This window comes from Gopherus flavomarginatus, chromosome 5 (assembly GCF_025201925.1).
Source record: "Gopherus flavomarginatus isolate rGopFla2 chromosome 5, rGopFla2.mat.asm, whole genome shotgun sequence".
Lineage (NCBI taxonomy): Eukaryota > Metazoa > Chordata > Testudines > Testudinidae > Gopherus > Gopherus flavomarginatus.
The window spans coordinates 70,188,430-70,210,333 of NC_066621.1; the positions used below are offsets into that span (position 1 = coordinate 70,188,430).

The following is a 21,904-nucleotide window of genomic DNA, read 5'->3' on the forward strand; positions in this document are numbered from 1 at the left end:
GAATTATGACTTGTCAGGTACAAGCAGCAGGAAGATTGGGTAGGGAAATGTGTGGTTGGGGGTGTTTTATGTTTAAATATCCAACGTAATAGAGGAAGCCCAATAAATTGCTTTCTGAAGTAAATGAATCCCTATCTCCTCTTGGCTCCTCCATCTGAAATGAAAATACATCTTTTAAATCAAAAACTTAAATTCCAAAATATCAGTGATAGGAAACAACCTCTCATGTAGTGACTACAATATCACTACTCATAATTCACTGCGTTGGTGACTTAAGCAAGCCAAAGTTGAAATGTTCCTTGTATTACTATGTAATCATACTGTAGTCTCTGCTGCCATGCCCAGTTGTCAGTTTCACTGGCTTTTTTATTAAGAAGAGTAGATTTGTTTGCATTAAAACATTTTTAAGAGGTGAAGTTTAATGCAGTCTGTTTGTTATTAAAGATTGCTTTGCTCACTATAAATATATAATTTACACACATGTATACACACACAGACATGCACACAAAATATTTTCACTGTCTTGAGTCTATACAACAAACTTCTGCTGGCATAGGTAGGTTGGTCAAGGGGCGATGAAGTATAATTCCTGACGTATATAACTGTGCCGGCAAAATCCCTCAGTGTAGATGCGGCTATACCATCAAAACTATTCTTTTAGCAGTAGCTTATTTTGCTCCAGACTGGAATAAGCTATACTTACACAAGTGTGGTAGGAACACTGTGCCATTCATTATAGTAAGGCTATAGTGGCACAGCAGTTCTAGTGGAGGCCTGGTTCAAGTTGCTGTGACACAAGACTAGACTAATGCATTATTTTGTAAATTATCTTTATAAATTAATTTTTTGATTAAGTTGGGAGGAATAAAACCCTCATGCATCCATATGTGAGGGAGAACTGCAGAGATACAAAATCAGTGTAACCTAAACTGCTACCAGTTTGGAACTGCTTGCGAGGGGGATGGCTAAACTGATAAAATGGGATAACCTGTTTGCGGTGAATCATTCTAGCTTAATGGATGCTCTGGATAAAAAAGGCTGGTAGTGTTCTTGCTGTGGGTAATAGAGCTAGGTTCTGGTTAATTTGTCTACTCTGACAAAATGCATGCTGCTACTCGCAAGTGTCTTTTAGTAGACTTCACTAGACTTGACAGTTTAAGAGGGAACATCTTGAAAATGAAGATCTGAAAAGCAGGAGTAAAACTGGTGTTTTACTAATTGTATTGTTAATTTTACTGTAACGATTCTGGATCAAAGACCTTTGAATACAAAATTACTGCTTTATCTCTCGGGATCATCGGATGGATATAAAGAATGATGGATTTAAGGGATATATCAGTGAGTACCAATAATTATTTTAAGGTAATTAGCGTCACTGTTTGATGCAGTCCCTTTTTTTTTTAACTAATCAATCTGCGGAGATTTTTCCCCCTGAAGTTTTCATTCTATTCTGTTGTTTCTCCACTGTTACTGAAGGGTTAAAGATGATCTGCTCATAAGTGTAAATGAATATTTAAACTGGAATTGTGCTACAGGTCTATAAGCAAGGTGGTGGGGAACAGAGAGTATTCAGCATGTTTATACTTTTAACCTGCAAAAGAAATACAAGTTAAGATACGCTGAATTTGCTTCTTCACCTCTGCATTTGTTAAGAATAGTAAATGTTTGAGTGCTCTTTTGAGCTGTGTGCTAAAGGAAATAAATGATCATTTAATATGCAGCTGTTTAAATGTACTCCTTCATGGACTTTACAGAATTGTTGATGAGGAGAGACTTGTTTTTCCATACAGTGTGTACCTTCAGAGCCGATTTCACTTAAATGTGAGTTGTGGGGTGTTTTTTAGCTTCAGAAATCCCTTCAAATTTTGTACCTTATCTACTAATTGGGTTTACTTGAGGAATTGCATTCTAAATGTTTGAGCTAAGAATCAGCGAGTGAGTGATTTAGAAACTGAATGCGCCAGCATCTTTTTTTTTTTTTTAACTGACTAATGGAAGAAAGTTGATTCTGTTCACCTCCCATTTCAGCAATTGTCATTCCGACTGGCCTATCAATTGTTTTATGGTTCTATTTGCAAGGTATGCAGGTGAAAGATTAACACCAAACACAACTCCAACATATCGAGATAACTTGCCACAAATTTTAAATGTGTAAGATGGTGTTATTCAGAGATCATACATATGGGAAAAACACCTGGCAAACCAAACTTATCTATTGAATAAATTAGTTTATGAAACACTTGGATATTTGCTGAAACCTCCACACTTTGAGTGGAGCAAATCCATGTATTTGTGTCCCTTAGTACTTGAGATAGCTGCTAGATGTAGTGAGCAAATGGTACTTGTGAAGTTATTTTATTAAAGTATTTTTTAAAAGTGCTTTTTCTTAACACAGTGGATTTCGTTGTCCTACATTCTAACAGAATTTCCATTGTATCCAGGCTTAACAGTACTTCTCTTTGAAAATCTAAAATCTACTCCAGAGTTGTTTGAGTTATTTTTCCTTGTGGTTTTTGAAGTAGCACTTGAAAGGAGCAAAGTTCATTACTGATTGCAATTGACCAAAAGTAGTTTAACAAGTGTACACTCAGTAGTGATTGCCTTCTATTAATATCAACATTTAACTTTCCCTGTTAGTATAATACTGTTACATTTCCATAACCATGTAAACTGAAGAAGGAGGAGGAAGTAGTGTGATTGAAAACACTACCTGGAACGGAAAACAGCAGCTCCTTGTGTTTTTTGACAGCTTAGTTCGAAACAAAGCCATGAATTTCTTCCCTCATAAAGGAAACAACACAAACAAAATGTGTGTGAGGGAGGGGTTTGCCAGTGGCTGGGAATACATTTGTCACTAACATTACCAAAATCGTGCTTATGAGATTTCTGATCTGTTGGCCATCTTGGCCTGATGGATTTTGCTGGGAGTATGTGGCCCAGGTCTGTTAAGGGAGATCTGAAGAAATGGCTGGCTTACCAACCAGGGCCTGCTTTTATTACTGTGGGCCATCTGATTGATTGCCCTTTAAGAGATAAGACAGAGCTGCCAAATACCAGTTACAGGCTGAATGGAGACTTGCTCAGTGCTGGAAGGGAGACTACAGAACTGGAGGAAGACTTGGATTTTGTGTTTTCCCCCATGCTATGCTTTGTGCCCATTCCTCCTGTCTTTCTTTACATTTGTCCCTCAGTTTTTCACCTCCTTCCAGTCCTGCTGGCATTATGCATACCTGCAAACTGCCCTCCTGTGCCTCTCAGTCAGTCACTCCAATTTTTAGTGCTGGCTGCTCTGTCAATCACCCAGGCTTGCAGCTGTGAGCTGAGCATCAGTCAGGGGGTGGGAGGAATACAAATTAAACTGAGCATGAAGCTCTCCTTTTGTGAGTGCATAACTCCTCCTTCCTGTCATGTTTCAGAAGTTAGTGAAGGAAAGGAACAGGCTGAGGAAACAACACCGAATGGATTAGGCAGGCAGTGGAAGGCTCACAGGCTGCTACAGGAAGAAATAGGCCTATCCCAGGGCATCACCATTTGGACAGATGACCAAGGGGCTTTAACCTGTTGAGCTCCTCCCTGGCTCAATGCTCCTCAGAACTCTCAGCTGGAGATCATTAGTGTTGGAATGCTCTTACTGTGTGACCCTTCAGTGTGTGCTTAATATGTGTTATAGTAATCTGCTGTTGTTACAGCTTTATTGGGGGAACTGCTAATTCTTGTGCGGTTATATTTAGTTAGGGCTTGGTCTACACTACCTACCTACCTACTTCGATATAACTACATCACTCAGGGATATGAAAAATCCACACCCCGACTGACGTGGTTATACCGACCCTAGCCTCCCGTGTAGGCATGCTATGTCAGCAGGAGACCTCTTTCCCGTCGGCTTAAAGCATCTTCCCCAGACGGCTACAGTAACTGTGCCGATGTAAACTTGTAGTGTAGACCTGCCCTTGATGGTTTATACTCTATCATTGTATGTCTCAAAAAGCCACTGTCTTATCAAGCTGTCGGTGCTGACTGTGAGGAGCCTTTTACTGTAGGGTTGGTTTCTAAGGCTGCAATTGTGGAAGGTTGGCTTGTTCCAAAGGAACTGTAAAGCAACCTCATGGTGCTTTGCCTTACCTTTTGTTGGGCTCCCTGTGCAACAGAAAGCCACTGCATTCACCTCTTTATTTAAAGGTTATCTGCATTTGTACTAAGGGTTGTTTCCTGTTGTATTCGGGAAAGTTGTGGTCCATGTGTCATGTTTATCTCAGAATTGTGTTGCACCCTCCATGATTGGTGCATCCTCAGCAGATTGTACTTGAGAGTCTTATTAAGCAACTTAAATGTGTTTGATTCAAAATCATAACTTGGCAGGCGGCAGCTGCAATAAAAAGATCATTCAAACCCACCAGCTTGGTCTCTACTTTTGAGAGAGTAAGAAATATCTGGAAAGGAAAACAGCAGCTCCTTTTGTTTTTTGACTGCTTAGTTCTGAACAAAGCCTGTTTGGTAGTTGAAAGCTGTTCAGCTTACAGGTTTGTTTTATCTGTTAAATCTAATTTTAATGTTGTGCTCTTATGAGAACTACAGACACCTGGGTTTCTCTCATACTCTCTCTCATTCCCTCCCTCCCTCCCTCCCCATCTGTGCGGTTTGAGCTTATGTGAGAATGGAACCTGACAGGTAATAATAGTAAAGCTGACAGCTCAGCAAATAAACTCTGAATTTATAGACTAAAATTTAAAGTAGGCCTCTCGCAAGCCAATGCCTATAGGGAAGCTGGAATTGGAGTAGCTTCTAAAAGATTAAGGAATTTAAGCATATGCTGCAAGCTGTAATTTAAACAACATGAAGTTTTATCTTTAACGCTTTAATGGACAAAAAATACAATTGTTGTAAACCTATAGTCCAGTGAGGAATATTGGCCCCCTTCTGCTACTTAGTGTTAGTAAACCTTTCCCTATTCCACTTTCCAAAAAGCAAAAATACTGGCTTTTGTCTTTAGCAAGAATATTATATGATAGGTACCAAATATTTAGGGTGTTGTTTTTTTAAATTTTTTTCTTTTCAGTTTGTCCTTAAGATATACCAACATTTATAGTACAGGTTAATAAAAAAAAAAATGCATGTTCAGATTCAACAGCTGCATTATAGCCCTGCTTGAGAGTGCCAACATACTTTAGGTAAGAATTAGTCATTTGAAGGGGAAAAAAATAGATTTAGACTGAACTGTGGCATACAAGATCTCAGTCTGGGAAACAAAAAGTAGCACAACTATTAAAATCTAGTTAAGTTCTGAGTGCCAAATATAAACAATAAACAAATATAAAATGAAAACAGAATGTAACACTTTGGGGCCTGTCTATACTAGGAACTTGCATCAGTATAACTGCATCTCTCAGGGGTGTCAAAAATCCACAAATCTGAGAGATGTAGCTATGCTGACCTGACCACTGGCATAGACAGTGCTAGGTCGAAGAATTCTTCTGTCCACCTAGCTAGCATCTCTCGGGTACGTGGATTACCTATGTCAATGGGAGAAGCTCTCTGGTCGGCATAGGTGATGTCTACACTAAGTGGTGCAGCTGCAGCTTGATCCATCATTTTGTATAACCATAAAAATATCCAGATTGGTTCTTTAATATCACTTTACAAAGTGTGTGTTAAGGCATAGGTTTATCCCTAATACTATAAAAATGAATTTCTGTGAAAACTTTAGGCATAGTACTTACATTTCCAAAGTGTTTTGTCAGTCAGCCCGTTGGACCTCTGAAAAACCTAGGGTAGTGTTGCTCCGTGTTAAAGAAATGGAAAATCACTTTTTAACTGGAGAGTTGCTGAGAGGCACAAAATAATCATAGAAGAATGTTCTGACACTGATTTGCTGACATCATGACCTTGCATCAATACTTAAGGCTGTTAACACCATATCAACATCACGTGTGAACATGACACAAGGATTATTTTTCTTACTCTCTATGACTCCATAACACATTTCCCATGTCACCATTCACACAGGGCCGGCGCTACCATTTAGGCAGCCTAGGCAATCACCTAGGGCACCAGGATTATTGAAGGAGTGGCATTTTGCCGGGGGGGCGGCGGGCGGCTCCGGTTGACCTGCCGCAGGCATGCCTGTATGCGGTTGGCTGCTCCCGCAGCTCCAGTGGACCTCCCGCAGGCATGTCTGCGGCAGCTCCACTGGAGCCACGGACCAACGGACCCTCCGCAGGAATACCTGCGGCAGCTCCACCAAAACCGCGGGATCAGCACGGGGGGCGGCGAAATGGCCGTGTGCTTAGGGCGTGAGAAACCCTGGCGCCAGTCCTGCATTCACAGCCTTCTATGAGAGAAAATTGAGGGAGGTATTTTCCTTCTGCTTTCTCCCTTCAAAATTTGTGGCTTCAAGGGACTAGTCAGAACCATTTTTTTCTTGCTTGAGGCCTAGAACAGTCATTTGTGGCTTGAGCGCTAGGGGTTGAACATCACTGATATGGGAATAGTAAAATACTCAAACTAGTGGCTGATCCCATTTGGAGCTAAGGTGCTAAGCCTTGCAGGAGTCTCAGAACAGTATCTGAGCATAGATTCATAAAAGCGTAGGGGTGGAAGGGGCCTCGAAAGGTCACCTCATCCAGTCCCCCCCCCCCCGGTCACCTTCCCTTTCCCCTCCCTCCCCCCCCTGTACCGAGATGGATCAGGTAAACCTAGAGCATCCCTGACAGGTCTTTGCCCAACCTGTTTCTAAAAACCTCCAATGATGGGGATTCCACAACCTCCCTTGGAAGCTTGTTCCAGACCTTAACTACCTTATAGTTAGAAACATTTTTCTAATATCTGACCTACATCTCCCTTGCTGCAGATTAAGCCCAGTGCCATCCATGTTATGATAGAACTTAGTGGAGTGAACTAGGGATGAAGTATTGGTCATCTTTTACTCTGTATTTCAGTGCTGTAGTTGGCTTACATCATAACCGTAACATTGTGTGGCTCCTTCTTTTTTCAGCCCTTTAGCTGTAGAGTTGATAGCTCACTGAGACATTTCATAATTGAATATGCCTGAGCATATGTAACTTGGTGAACATATTTAGAAAAGAGACATTGAAAATACGCACCTCCCTGCAGCAGAAACAGGAGAGCTGTCGATAAGTAATCACAAGGACCGAGAGGAATGTGTCTCAAAAGTATGTTGATTTACAAAACAAAACAAAGGCATTTATTGAAGAAATGAGCTGGAGATGTATATTCCATTGGAAAAATAATTCTTTTGATCTTCAGGGACGTGTGTGACTTTAGGAGGGGGAGAAAGACACAGGTAATTTCTAGTTGATTTTTTTCCCCCTAAGGCAGCCATAGGCTTTTTTTTATCATCAGACGTTTAATTTCTCTGAAATGGTCTAGTCTCAACGCAGGCTAAAAGTATGCACAAATAAGGGTGTACACACCTGCCAGCTCACGGGTCTGGCCAATGATATGCAGTTGCCAGTGTATGAACTACAGAAATTAACTCTTTGATGTATAGCTTTAGAGGTAATGGCACCTTGGTCTTTTAAAAACAAAAACAAAAAACCTTGGGCTTCAGAACGTTTAAATTTCCCACTTCCTACGCTTGTGTGTGTTCGTGGCTTACTTTGCTGCATTTCATAGTTTTTATTATTAAACAGGAATTCAACTTCTGCTGTTCTTTTCCCAAAAAGTCGTGAAGATTTGAACTGTTTCAACACCAAACTCCCTTTGCATAAGCAAACTAGGGAATTGTGGTCTAGATTAAATTACTATAAGGTGGGTGCACAACTGATTGAAAGACCATTTTCAAAGGATAGTTATCTGTGTTTTGCTGTCAGACTGGGAGGCCTGTCAAACTAGTGTGGCCGTGCAGGGGTCAAGTCCTGGGGCCAGTACTATTCAATATTTTCATTAATGACTTCAATAATGGTTTGGAGAGTAGGCTTATAAAATTTGCAGATGGCACCATGCTGGGAGGGGTTGCAAGCATTTGGAGAACAGGATTAGAATTCACAAGAACCCTGACAAATTGAGAATTGCTCTGAATTCAACAAGATGAAATTCAATAAAGATAAGTGCAAAGTACTTCACGGGGTGGGGCGGGAGGAGGGGTTGAATGCACAACTACAAAATGGGGAATAACTGACTAGGCAGTAGTGCTGCTGAAAAGGATCTGGGAGTTACAGTGGATTACAAATTGAATGTGAGTCAACAATGTGATACAGTTGCGAAAAGGCTAATATTCTGGGGTGCATTTAACAGTAGTGTTGTATGGAAAGCAAGGGAGTAATTTTCCATTTCTGCTTAACATAGGTGAGCCTCAGCTGGCGTACTGGTTCCACACTTTAGGAAAGATGTGGACAAAAGTGAGAGTCCAGAGGAGAACCACAAAAATGATAAAAGGTTTAGAAAACCTGACCTATGAGGAAATGTTAAAATAACTGGGCATGTTTAGCGTTGAGCAATTGTGATCAGTTGTTCTCCATGTCCACTGAAGGTAGGACAGGAAGTAATGGGGTCCATAGATGCTGACTTCTGCTCCCGCTGGTGGGTGCACAACCCCTGCCTGCTCTTGGCCCCTTCCCTCCCCTATTCCAATTCCTTCCTCAAATCTCGGCCCCAGCCCCACCTCCTCCCCTGTGCGCTCCGTGTTCCTGCTGCTCCCCTTCCCTCCCAGCATGCTGCCAAACAGCTGTTTGGCGGCAGCTGGGCAGGAAGCACTGAGAGGTCGGCAGAGGAGCAGGGATGCAGTGCGCTCGGGTGGAGGGGAGCTTGGCTGCCAGTGGGTGCAGAGCACCCACTAATTTTTCCCTGTGGGTTCTGCAGCCCCGGAGCACCCACAGAGTTGGCGCCTGTGATGAGGTCAATCTGCAGCAAGGGAGATTTAGGTTAGATATTCAGAAAAACTTTCTAACTAGAAGGGTAGTTAAGCTCTGAAATAGGCTTGCAAGGGAGGTTGTGGAATCACCTTCATTGGAGGTTTTTAAGAACAAGTTGGATCTACACCTGTCAGGGATGGTCTAGGATTACTTGGTCCTCCCTCAGTGCAGAGGGCTGGACGTGTTGACTTCTTGTGGTCCCTTCAAGCCCTTCATTTGTATGATTCACAACTGAAGAATAAGAATTTGTTGCTGATTTGTTGCATAGAGCAGTGGTTCCCAACTAAGGATACACGCAGAGGTCTTCCAGGGGGTACGTCAACTCATCTAGATATTTGTCTAGTTTTACAACAGGCTACATAAAAAGCACTAGCAAAATCAATACAAACTAAAATTTCATACAATGACTTGTTTGTACTGCTCTATATATCATACACTGAAATGTAAGTATAATATTTATATTCCAGTTGATTTATTTTATAATTTATATGGTAAAAATGAGAACGTAAGCAATTTTTCAGTAATAGTGTGCTGACACTTTTGTATTTTTATGTCTGATTTTGTAAGCAAGTAGCATGGCCTGTGAGTATTGAAGGCAGGGGGAGGCTGTGCCTCCCCAAACAGCCTTGCATGGCCCCTCCCACACTCTACTCCCAGGCCCCTTCCTGTTTCCCAGGCTGTGCTACGGGAGGCTCTCTTCCCCCTCCTCCTCCCCCCGCCATGGCTGGTTGGGGCTGGGGGGCTAAATGGGGCCAGCCTGTGCTCTGGGGCTGGGGGGACGTGCTGCCCACTCACCCATCCACCCAGCATCCAGGAATGAGAGGGGCCATGCCTGGTGTTCCAGGGCTGGGGGTGCTAGGGTGGCCTAGGGGTGTGGGGAGGGAGGGGCTGGCTGGCTGCTGTGCTGGGGGTGGGGAACTCTGGGCTGAAGGGGTAGGGGGGCCTCAGGCAAAAGAGGTGGTCCGGGCTGGGGGCTAGCCTCCCCGAGTCCAAGGTTCACCTGCTGCCCATGAAGTAGTTTTTAAGTGAGGTGAAACTTGGGAGGGACACAAGACAAATCAGACTCTTGCAAGGGGCACAGTACTCTGGAAAGGTTGAGAACTACTAGCATAGAGAGCATGCTAAATACTAAAACTGTATTAAAATATAACTCTCAAAGTGAATGTAGCCACTGCATGGAAAATGAGAAAGTAAGTTGGTAGAGAGAGTTGTTTTGTGCAGGAAAAGTATATGAAGTCTGTTTGCAAGCAAAGTCTGTCAGGCTCAGAGTATCAGGCAAGGTGCCAACTTTTTGTCAACTTTTATTGGAAAGATCTTTCAGTTTGATTCTGCCAGTAAAAGCTGCACCTTCTGTTGTGAGTACTTCAGATCTGGAGACTGAAACTGATGGCAGACATTCAGCCACCTAGGTTTTCCAGGTGTGAAGTCTTCATTTTAAATTCCCTGAAACCCAAAGAAATGTTGTGTAACCCAATAGCTTAGCTGGGTGGTAATTGAAGCAAAACCTAATTGTTACAAGTCCTTTGCTACTCTTTTTGAAAGAGACATGAATCATTTTCCACATGAAGATGCATTATTATTTCTAATATCCATAATCAGAATTAATTTGGGAAAAAAATAAGATGGTAAAGCTAATCCTGTGCAGATAACACTGATAGTGTTAACCTTTTGGTTTTTTCCCCCCTAGAGTAGGTTGGAAAGGATGCTCTGCCAGAAAGAGGGCAATCTTTGAATTTAGTTGGTGATATAATCCTTTATTTGCCAATGTGATTCATTGTTCTGATATGAGGTTCAATAATATATTTTTAATAATGTGATTCTCTGACATCAGTCACATGATCATGATGGGCAATCACTCATTACCGAGTATGATCATCTTCCTTGGGAGTTATGGGTCCTCAGGTGGCTAATAAGGCCAATCCTTGAACCACAAGTTTTATTACAATGAGGGCAGATGTTTTCAGGCTCAGCAGGAAGCTGTTGACCATGACAGGAGAACAGTCTTTCCTTCTCCCAGTGCCTCTTGTCTTGTTTGGCTTCTCAGCAAGCACGTTCATAATGCAGGGGACCATCACGTAGAACTTCACTCCATTTTTTTAAGCGATCCTGGGCAAGTGTCTCCCAGGTATTAATGTCAATATTACATTTTTAGGTTGTCCTTCAGCAAGTCCTTATAACGTTTCCGTTGTCCACCCACATTACAGTACCCTTCTTTCAGCTGAGAGAACAGGACCTGTTTTGGGAGGCGATGGTCTGGCATCTGGACAGCGTGACCAGTCCAGTGGAATTGCTGACGGATGATCATTGCCTTGATACAGGTGGGCTTTGCCTCTTCCAGAACACTAATATTGGTGCACCTGTCCTCCCATTTGATCTTCAGAATCTTACGGAGGCAGCGTTGATTGTGCCAGTCCAGGACTTTCAAGTGGTGTCTATAGGTTATCCAAGTTTTGGACCTATACAACAGTGTTGGGAGAATAACGGCTTGATAAACAAGAAGCTTGGTGTCTGTTCGAATGTCGTGATCTTCAAAGACCCTGTGCCGTAAATGAGAAAAAGCTACACTGGCACAGCTCAGGCCATATTAAATTTCTGCATCAATATCTGCCTAGGATGAAATTCGACTTCCAAGGAAGAGGAAATGACCGACATTCTCCAGTGCCACTCCATTGATCTTGATAGATGGGACATGTAAAACCTCATTTGGAGAGGGCTGATAAAGCACTTTAGTCTTCTTGATATTAAGAGTGAGACCAAGACATGTGTAAGCATCAGCAAACACATTCAAGATAGTTTGAAGATCTTTCTCAGAGTGGGCAAAGATTACGTTGTCATCAACATACTGAAGTTCCACAATAGATGTTGTGGAAATCTTACTCTTGGCTTTCAGCCTGCTAAGCCTGAAAAGCTTTCCATCCATTCTGTAAGTGATTTCAATGCCAGCTGTAAACTTCCCAGCAATTAGGTAAAAAATGACAGCAATAAAAACCTCAAACATGGTTGGAACGATGATACAGTCCTGTTTGGGTCCTGTTTGTACTTTGAAAGGTTCACTCTGGGAGCCAGTGCTGCTCAGAACAGTCGCTTTCATGTTACCATGAAGTAATTTTAGGACATTGGATATCCTGATAAATACATCAATCTTAGAAAGTACAGTCCAGATGGTACGGAGATTCACTGAATCAAAGGCTTCAGTTAGATCAATAAAAGCCATGTACAGTGGTCGGTTTTGCCCCTGACACTTTTCTTGCACCTGCTATGCTGTGAAGATCATATCTGCGGTTCCATGGTCGGAAACCACTCTGTGACTGGTAAAATTTTTTCTGACAGGGGCAGAAGGCAGGTTTCAAGGATCTGCACCAGAACTTTGCCTGCAGTGGCTAGGAGAGAGATACCATGATAATTTCCACAATACACTTTATCCCCTTTCTTGAAGAGGGTGACAATCAAGGCATCCCTCATTTCACTGAGTATCTCCTCCTTTATCCAGATTTTAAGAATAAGGAGGTAAAGCTGCCGAATTAGCTCTGGTCCACCATTTTTTGAAGGTTTCTGAACCTGCTGCTTTGTTGTTGTTCTTCTGCATGGTGGCATTGTGCACCTCATACAAATTGGGAGGGTCTCTAAATGGTCGTTGAGGGATTTGCTCAAGGACTTCATCTACAGCCATAGAATTATGGTCAAAGAGATCTTCAAAATGTTCTTTCCAGCAAGAATTGATGGCTTCATTGTCCTTCAGAAGTGTGGTTCCATCCTTAAAGCAAAGAGGATTCATACCATGACAAATTGGCCCATATACAGCCTTGGTGGCACTAAAGAAACCACATGTATTGTGGATGTCCGCGAGATGTTGGAGTTCTTGTGGTTTCTCAGTCCACCATTTGTTCTTAAGTTCTCTGGTTTTATGCTGTACTTCCGTCCTCGCCTTGCCATGAGCTCCTCTTTATATTACAATTTGTCATTCTGCCAAGCACGAAATGCTATTCTCTTCTCATTAATGAGTTGCTCAATTTCAGCATCATTCTTGTCAAACCAGTCCTGATGTTTTCTGGTGTGGTAGCCTATGGTTTGCTCACAGGCATTGATGATTACTGCTTTCAACTGGCTCCAATGTTCCTCAGTTTCTTCTAGAAACTCTGATGGGAGCTTTTCTTCTAAGATTGCTCAGAAGTGGTCATGCTTAATTGGGTCCTTCAAGTCTTGAGCCTTCAGTTTGCGTCTGACCTTCTTTTGCAGCCTCCATTTGGGAGTGATCTTAATTTTCATTGTGGATAGATTAAGGCGATGATCAGTTCAGTCGTCATTGCTCTTGTGAGAAGTACGTCACTATGATCTCGGGTATGAACTATGACGTAGTCGAGAAGATGCCAGTGCTTTGACCATGGGTGTGTCCAAGATGTTTTGAATTTTTCCCTTCATCAGAAAAGAGTGTTTGTAATAATAAGTTCATGTTCAGCACACTTGGTCAGGAGCAGAATTCCATTTGAATTACTTTTGCCAGCGCTTTTTTCCCAATTGTTCCTTTCCACAGGTCTGAGTCTTGTCCAACATGTGTATTTAAATGCCCCAGAGGGATGATCTTGTCAGCTGTAGGGGTCTCCGATAAAATGGTTTTCAACTGAGAATAAAAATCTTCCTTTTCCTTGTCATCGGATCCATTGTTGGTGCATAGGGGCTCACAATAGTTGCCTGTTGATTTTTGGTGAGCCTCAGTCGGAGTGTCATAAACCGCTCATTGATGCCAACTGGTACCTCAAGAGGCACCTTATGAGCTTGTTCTTTATAGCAAAGCCCACTCCATACAATCCAGGTTCATCTATAGATTTTTCCCTTCCAGAAGAGGTGTATCCTCCTTTCTCCTCCCTCACCTGTCCTTCATAAGCTTTTCTCGTTTTGGACAAAGCAACAATATCGACGTTAAATCGACTCAATTCACGAACAATAATGGCTGTATGTCATTCTGGTCGGTCACTGTTTGAGTTGTCCATCAGGGTACATACGTTCCAAGTTCCAGAGTTGAAAAGTTTTACACTTTCGACGGCTGAGGTGGTGATCCTGCTGGATGCGGCTATCCAGCCAGGAGAAACAGAGGCAAGACTATTTTTAGGGTACCTTTTCTAATCCCCTCCTCATGTGGGGTGAGAAGAATGGATCCTAAAACGGATGCTCAGTTGTGGGTGTAGCTGCCAAGATGCTCAACCCGCCTCAGTCCTCGAGCAAGACGATTGTATCACACACACCACCCGTGTGTCAGTCTGTGACTAGGAACTTGTGGATTTCACTGTCTTGTTCCCATCACCAATCATCACCAGACTTTTGACTTGTGCAAATATTTTCCAAAAAAACTGGAAGATGCCTGTGCGGGGACTTCTTTTAAAGTGGGGAGACTGGTGTCTGGAATCTCGCCCTTGACCGTTCTGCCATGGGTGACCCTAAAAGAGTACATGACTCCAGGCATCATCGCTCTTGAGGTCATTGAGATGCGCAAGCCTCTCCACCGCTACAAGGTAGTGATCCATGGAGAGGATCAGTCACATGAGTAGTACAGTAATAACAGAAAGCAACACACTAATAGTATCTAATACTATTTACAGCGTATCTACAGAGGATTTCAGTCAAGATAATGTGGTTTAATGGATTAAAACCATCTCTTTGTAAATTTGTTCCAGTAATGTATCCATTCAGATTTTTATAAAGAGGATTATAATTTTAAAAATCATTTTACTATGTTAAATATGGACAGGAAAAGAATAATTTTGCTGTTTGAATGATCTAAGCTGTTTATTTGGACAAAAAAATGTTCAGGGCCCTTCCAGTGGCTTCTCAAAACTTTCAGGTGATGAATTCTTCCTATAAAAATATTTGAGTTTTTAAATACGTTTGTGTGTTTTAATCCATACTTGTACTTAACAAAGACTTGTGAACTTAACTAGTTTTAATTATTTTTGTTTCTATTTAGGCGTTTAGATGCTAACCATATTACTGCAGTCCCAGAAGACAGTTTTGAGGGTCTTGTCCAGCTACGTCACCTGTGGCTGGATGACAACAGCTTGACAGAAGTCCCCATTCATCCACTCAGCAATCTTCCTTCTCTGCAGGCCTTAACTCTGGCTCTCAACAAAATAACACATATTCCTGACTTTGCATTTACAAACCTTTCAAGTCTCGTTGTTCTGTGAGTATTAACAGCTTTTCACTTTACAACTTAATTTGATCCTCCAGGTGTGGACCTGATTCAGCTAGGATTGCAATGAGAAGTGTGTTGTGTTCTGTTTCACTTCAGGTGGCTAATAGTTTGTAACCCAGAAACACCACAAACTGGTACAATTCTCATCTGTATTAGAGAGGTCTACTGCCAGAAAATAAAAAATGCCATGACTGAGATTGCTCCATGATTTTCGATTGCTTCTCTTTTTGGTAACATAGTCATTTTTGAAAACTGACAACTGAAAAAGTTGGCAAAAGAAGGCATTGTGGTTTTTAGAGTTGGAAAGGTCATCTTCCTCAGGCTTGTTCCTTATGGTATATTTTTCTTATGCTTTATTTAGTCTTAAATGTGCCCGGGACTGGTGTTAACACTAGAGCTAGGACAAATGTTTTGAATTTTTGAATTTTTTTTAAATTCACATTTTTATCACATTTTGGGGGGTTTCTCAACTAGCTGTAGCGCTGGTTGGAAGTTTTCAGTTTTCAAAAAGTTCAGTCAGTTTCAGAAAGCCAGCAAAAAATAATTAAACTTTCTTGACTCTCTTTTTTGTGGAGGTGGTTTTTGGTTCTCATTTGGAACTGCTCTAGTTCTTTGCACCATCTTGCTTAAGGACTGTTTAAAAGCCTTAGCTATAATCTGAAGGCCTCACTTCAGCACTTGGAAATGAATTGCAGTTTTATCAGAATCAGGAGTGCTGAACAGGGCCTCAGGTAGGTAATTGTGGTGATATCCAATATCTTATTCTCATTCTAGATTGTGACGTCTCTTGTCTGGTAACAGAGGCATTCTTTTGTAAAGTATCACTTCCTCTCACCCTTCAGTGGGTTTTCTAAAACATCTAAAACATTATTGTAGTATCAAATTGTCAAATGTATGTTAATTTTATAATTTATCCGTGATAAACTGATTATTTTGAAACTGAGTTTGTTGTCTCTTCAGGCATCTTCATAACAATAAAATAAAAACAATAGGAAAACATTGTTTTGATGGATTAGACAACCTAGAAACTCTGTAAGTACATTTTCTCTGTTTGTTTATTGGTCTGTTTGTAGAAATCTCGGTACCAGACTAGTTATGGAAACTAGCACGTCTGACAAAAGACTTGGAAAAAATTGTTCAGATATCCCTACCTTTATAATTCAAGTGTTATAGCTAATAAATACTTGTTACCTCAACTTATTTTTAGCAATAAACTCCTTTAAAACATATGGCAAAAATATGTTGCCAGTTGTCTTTGACAATACTAATTACTTGAGTCCTTGTGTAATAGTGAGATATGCTTGAATGTCAATGGATAAAATAATCTCGAGTTTAAGATAGAGGGCTCAGACACAAAATGTATAGCCATTTAAGTGTTTTGCATGATATTGCATGGACTAGAGATTTCCTTTCAGCTTGCTTCATGAATCTCTAGTAAGCAATATTTCACTAAGAAAAAAAATGTTACATTTAAAGAATGCAGAAAATATCTATGATGAAATCCTGGCCCCACTGAACCAGTGACAGCTTCCGCTAGTTAAAGGAAGGTGGTGGAATTTTACTCCTACTTTGTGAGGGTTTGGAGGAGTATTGGAACTTAACTTGCTCCAGAAACCCTATAAATCTTTATTTAATATTTAGAACAGTCAGTTATCAGGGTAAAGTTGTAATTTGATATCTTTTAAAGTTAGAAACCAGTTCGAAGGGTTTTTTTTTTTTTTTTAAATAAATCTTTTGCTTCTCAGCTGGAAGGAAAGTACAGTCTTTGGGCCTAGTCCTGCAGCCCTTCTCAGGTTAAAAATCAATAAGAACATAGTCTGAGGAAGAGCTGCATGATTTAGCCCTTTGACATTACCTTGTGCATTTTTGTGAAACAAATAGCCAGCATAAAACTGAGAGCTTGACTGGCTCTTGAGCTGGAATGATGACAGAGCAACTGTGATTAGTTTATTGTGTAGCTGAACAGTAAATGTTTCCAACAAATACACGTTGCTAATGTAACAAGGATTTGTATATTAGGATTTACATGATTGCACCTTACTTGACTCTACCTCTTCTTTTGTTCAGTTATAATAGTTGTCTTTACTAGAAGAAGATCTGTAGGTCCTGCTATTCTCTTGTGGCTGATATTGGTGTATATTTTATAAAACCTAAGAGATTTTCTAAATAGGCTACACAAAATTGTCATTCAAATCTGCACCTTTTGGGGGTGTTTTAAAAGACTATATTTTAGTTTTAAAGGCTTCTGAAGGATAAAATCATCATTAAGATAAACCAATGTCTAAAGAAGTATACAGCTTCACTATATGGAGATCATATATAAATCAAGCAATTTAACATGAGGTATCCACTGTGAAAATATGACACTAGCACGAGTGTTTGCTGATGCTGCGTTTTCTATTAGGGATTTAAATTATAACAACATGGTAGAATTCCCTGAAGCCATTAAAGCACTTCCAAGCCTAAAGGAACTGTGAGTATTACTACATCTTATTCTACCCATTTTCTTTATCCTTTTCATTAATAAAAAAGCAATCCTAACTCCAAGGTTAGGAATGCCTCTTTTGTCTCATTACCCAGTAATTTGATATGGACTAGGTTATGCTAAGCAATAATTACAGGCGGGCATAATCAGCAGTTAGTGAGAGAAACTATTATTTTTGGAGTGATAAAAATAAGCAAATTATTCAGGATAGCCATTAATATAGATCTTAACCATCAGCTATTTTGACACTGTTTTGAGGCCTCCAGTAGCAAAATTATGTAATTACTGATCATTATGCTCTTTTAAAAAACACTTATCACAGACTGATGCAGAGTGTAGCTTTCTTCCCTGAAATGTTTCCATTTTCAGTACTGATATATAGTAGACAAAGGTCTGATCCTTCAGAGTTACTCCTTCAATTGTGCGTAGTCTCATTTGACTTCAGTGCAACTGTTGGCAGGATTGAGCCCTGAGTTTGTGTATTATTTGAACACTAGCAAAATGACAGTTGATCAACTCTAATGATGCTATATTTTAAGATTTATTTCTCTTTTGTCAATATATTTGTAGGGGATTTCACAGTAATTACATTTCCGTAATCCCCAATGGTGCATTTGAGGGAAATCCCCTTCTAAGGACTATGTAAGTATTATTTTGTGTGTATTTATAGTCTAATTACACTGCTCTACAGCCAAAATGCTTCTGAAATAAATGTAGTCCAACTTTACTAATTCTGGGTCACTGAGAACGAAAATGATGCTTAAAATTGTTGATTGGCTCTAGTTTTCAAGATATGCTATTGGGTCAGTATATACGACCCTTGACTTGGGAATGGCGGAGGATAAGTGAGTTATAAAGGGAAGGGATCTCAATTTAAACCAGAAATGACTAAAATACATCTTCGACTGGATCTATGAATAAATCTATGACTGGGTTTGGACAGTACTTGCTTTTCAGGCAAAACAATGAATGATGCAATCTGAAGCTGGTATTGCGTCATACATGATAGAATTGCATCATGTTATTCCTAGAAGTCATGGATGATGCAATCATAAGGAAGCTTACATCACTCTGCTGAAGAAATTGCCCTATATCAGCTCTAGAAATCATACAGTGTCGTGCTCTCTTATTTGTCAGTGTTTGATTTTGCAAAGGGACACATTTCTGTTTAGCCAAAGTGAGCAGAGATGCCTCGTACTTGTGTGAACAGAGCAGATAACTTCTGCTATGTTTGTGGTGAAGTGACTTTTGCATCACAAAAGCGCAGTATAACCACTATGGTTAAGAGAGCCTATCGCCTTTATTTTGGCTGCAAAATTGGAGATCAGGACAAGAGGTGGGCCCCGCACATATGCTGCAACACTTGTGCAAGAAATCTTGGCCAGTGGTTGAACAGGAAAAGGAAATCTATGCCTTTTGCAGTGCCAATGATTTGGAGAGAGCTAACCGATCATACCAGCAATTGTTACTTCTGCATGGTGCCTCCAGCTGGGAAAGGTGTGTCAAAGAAGAAAAAGTGGACTGTGCGTTATCCAAACATTCCATCAGCTATAGGCCCAGTACCCCACGGAGAAGGACTGCCAGTTCCTGATGCACCAGAATCATTCTCACTTGGGTCAGACGAGGAAGAGGAAGAGGATGAAACTTCTGGTCCTGAACCTTCAATGTCACAGGACCCACATTTTCTCCCCTCCTCCTCCTCTGAACCACACCTCATAACACAAGGTGAACTGAATGACATTGTCAGGGATTTGGAACTACCCAAGAGTAAGGCAGAGCTGTTGGGCTCCAGACTACAGCAGTGGAATCTCCTGCCCTATCAGGGCAAATGGAGCCCATCAATGCTTGCAGACTATTGCTGGACAGTGACAAGAGATGCTCCATTTAATGAATACAAGAGGCAAGGCAAGAAGCGCCGAGTAGACACTGAATAGGACTAAACTGTGTACATACTAGTTTTTTGCCTTTTGTTTCATAATACATTTTATTTATATAACCCTTTTGCTGATTTTTAAAGTGTTATATAAACAGGACAGGTGAAATATTATCATGTAAAACAACCATAAACACATGAAAAACCTAGGTTTACAATTTATGATTAAAACTCTACTATCTACACAATATACATAGACATAAAATGTAAAAACTTAAATGTCTTAGAAACAGTAGCCAATCAGTTGTTTTAATTGTCATATTTGAATTCAGCACATCAAAATACATAATAAATATCACATTTTATCTCTGAAGCAGACGACTTCTCAAAAATTGTAGACCAGTGTTATCAGACAGTGATTGTATGAACTTATGGGAGACTGAAATCTGTTTTTAATTCCTCAGACATTTGTATGATAATCCTCTCTCTTTTGTGGGGAACTCGGCATTTCAGAATTTATCAGATCTGCTCTCCTTGTAAGTACTTTCTCAGTTTGTAACAGAATATCTAAAATAGCATGTCTGGGCCCCTAGAATAACTGATTTTGCTGGTCAGATGTTACTTCTTTCACAATTTTTATTTGCACTTAGTTTTAATAAATTTTACTGTTTGTTCTTAAAATGTCTAGTAGTTTGAGAGTCTGATGTATAGTCTTGAAATCTTTTGTTCAACTAACTCACGTAAGAAAAGTACAGGCGAGTCTCGGCTTATGCTGGGGTTACGTTCTGCTGTCAGCGCGTAAAGCGAAAATCGCGTATAGTCAAAATTACATTGAGTGTAATGGCGGGTGGAATTGCCCGCACTATAGGTACAGTATTTACATTATTTTTGTTTTTTGTTTTTGCCAACCGCGCAAAGCTGAATTCGCACGTGTCAAATGCGCGTAAGATGAGACTCACTTGTAACCTAAAGCCAAATGGTCAGGTCCTTGCCCAGACAAATTCCCACTGAAGCCAGTGGAGCCTATATATATTTCTGAATATGGATGGACATTGGGAATGTGTTTGCAGGCAAGTACATGCACGCTTCAAAAAAGATTGCTAGTCTGGGAGTTCTGAGTAAGTAAAAACTGACTTTAAAACTTCAAGATTTGAGCCACAATCAAAAGATTTTATAGTATACTTTATACTATATTCAGAACAGATATCTAAGTGACACTTTCAAGTGAATGGATCCTACTAAAGTACAAATGCAGGATCCCACTTTGGTGACAATCCTAGGCTCTCCTAATCAAAGACTAATACGTTTTAGTATGTTAAATAGGGGCTGATATTTGCAGAACTACTGTGATGCCTCCTTCATGCTGTTCCTTCAAATGGCATATATGTAAAAATCAGCACTGATCTTATTTGTTGCAATGGAGCAGCTGTGGAAGTTGGATCACAGCACCATCTTCAGAAAATTAGCACATTAGCAGTGTTCTGAATTCCAAGCGTAATTCTGACAGAATATCACGTGCTTTCACAGCATTTGATTAAGCATATTTTTACTTTAGATGTATTCAACAAGTGTCTTTAGACCTATAATGTAACCAAAATTCATTGAGGCAATCAATTAGTATATAACTTTCTAATGAAAACTTCCATAGCAGGATAAAAGGATTGTCCCCCTTCCTCCCTCCATCCGCCCCCCATCTCCCACAATTTCCATAATATAATTTACAGATAATCTTCTTGTTTGTTTAGGGTAATTCGGGGTGCCAGCATGGTGCAGTGGTTTCCTAATTTGACAGGAACCAGTAATCTGGAGAGCCTGTAAGTGTTTTCTGCCAAACACTGCCAATACATTAATTTCTTGTTCTGTCTCTTCTTGAAACAATTAGTATTCAAATTAACTTCCAATAGTAGAAGTGTGGCTTAGTGAACAAGGCTGGAAGCCAGGAGATCTGGATTCTATTCCTGCCTATCTATTTTAGGTAATTATATGACTGCCATTACAAAAGTAATGGAATGCCTCACAATTTTGAATGTATTTACTTGTGAGGCTTCAGCTGGAGTACAGTGTCCAACTCTGGGTGCCTCATGTGGTAAAGATGTGGCTATGCTGGAGAGAGTCCAGAGGAGTGCAACAAAAATGATAAAAGGTTTAGAAAATGTGGTGTCTGAGGAAAGATTAAAATAACTGAGCATGTTTAGCTTTGAGAAAAGAAGACTGAAGAGGGACCTGATAAATCTCCAAATATGTTATGAAGAAGATGGTGATCAATTGTTTTCCACAATTCACTGAAGGGTAGGACAAGAAGTAATGGGGTTAATCTGCAGTAAGGGAAATTTAGGTTAGATACTAGGAAAAACTTTTTGACTCTAAGGGTAGTTAAGTATTGGAATAGGTTACCAAGAGAGACTGTGGAATCCCCATCATGGAAGGTTTTTAAAAACAGGTTAGATAAACACCTGTCAGAAGGGGTCGAGGTTTACTTGGTCCTGCCC

General features: G+C 40.5%; 1 protein-coding gene across 4 annotated transcripts in view; it reads left to right on the plus strand.

Annotated features, from left to right (window-relative positions):
* LGR4 (leucine rich repeat containing G protein-coupled receptor 4) overlaps positions 1-21,904 on the plus strand; it is a 148,696-nt gene that overhangs the window by 101,510 nt on the left and 25,282 nt on the right. For 3 of the 4 annotated variants that reach the window (XM_050955272.1, XM_050955273.1, XM_050955275.1), the window contains exons 5-10: positions 14,830-15,045; positions 16,018-16,089; positions 17,462-17,530; positions 18,113-18,184; positions 19,880-19,951; positions 21,161-21,229. In XM_050955272.1, coding sequence (XP_050811229.1) covers positions 14,830-15,045; positions 16,018-16,089; positions 17,462-17,530; positions 18,113-18,184; positions 19,880-19,951; positions 21,161-21,229 — 570 coding nt within the window. The remainder of the gene's footprint in view (positions 1-14,829; positions 15,046-16,017; positions 16,090-17,461; positions 17,531-18,112; positions 18,185-19,879; positions 19,952-21,160; positions 21,230-21,904) is intronic. The other variant, XM_050955274.1, reaches the window with a different exon arrangement.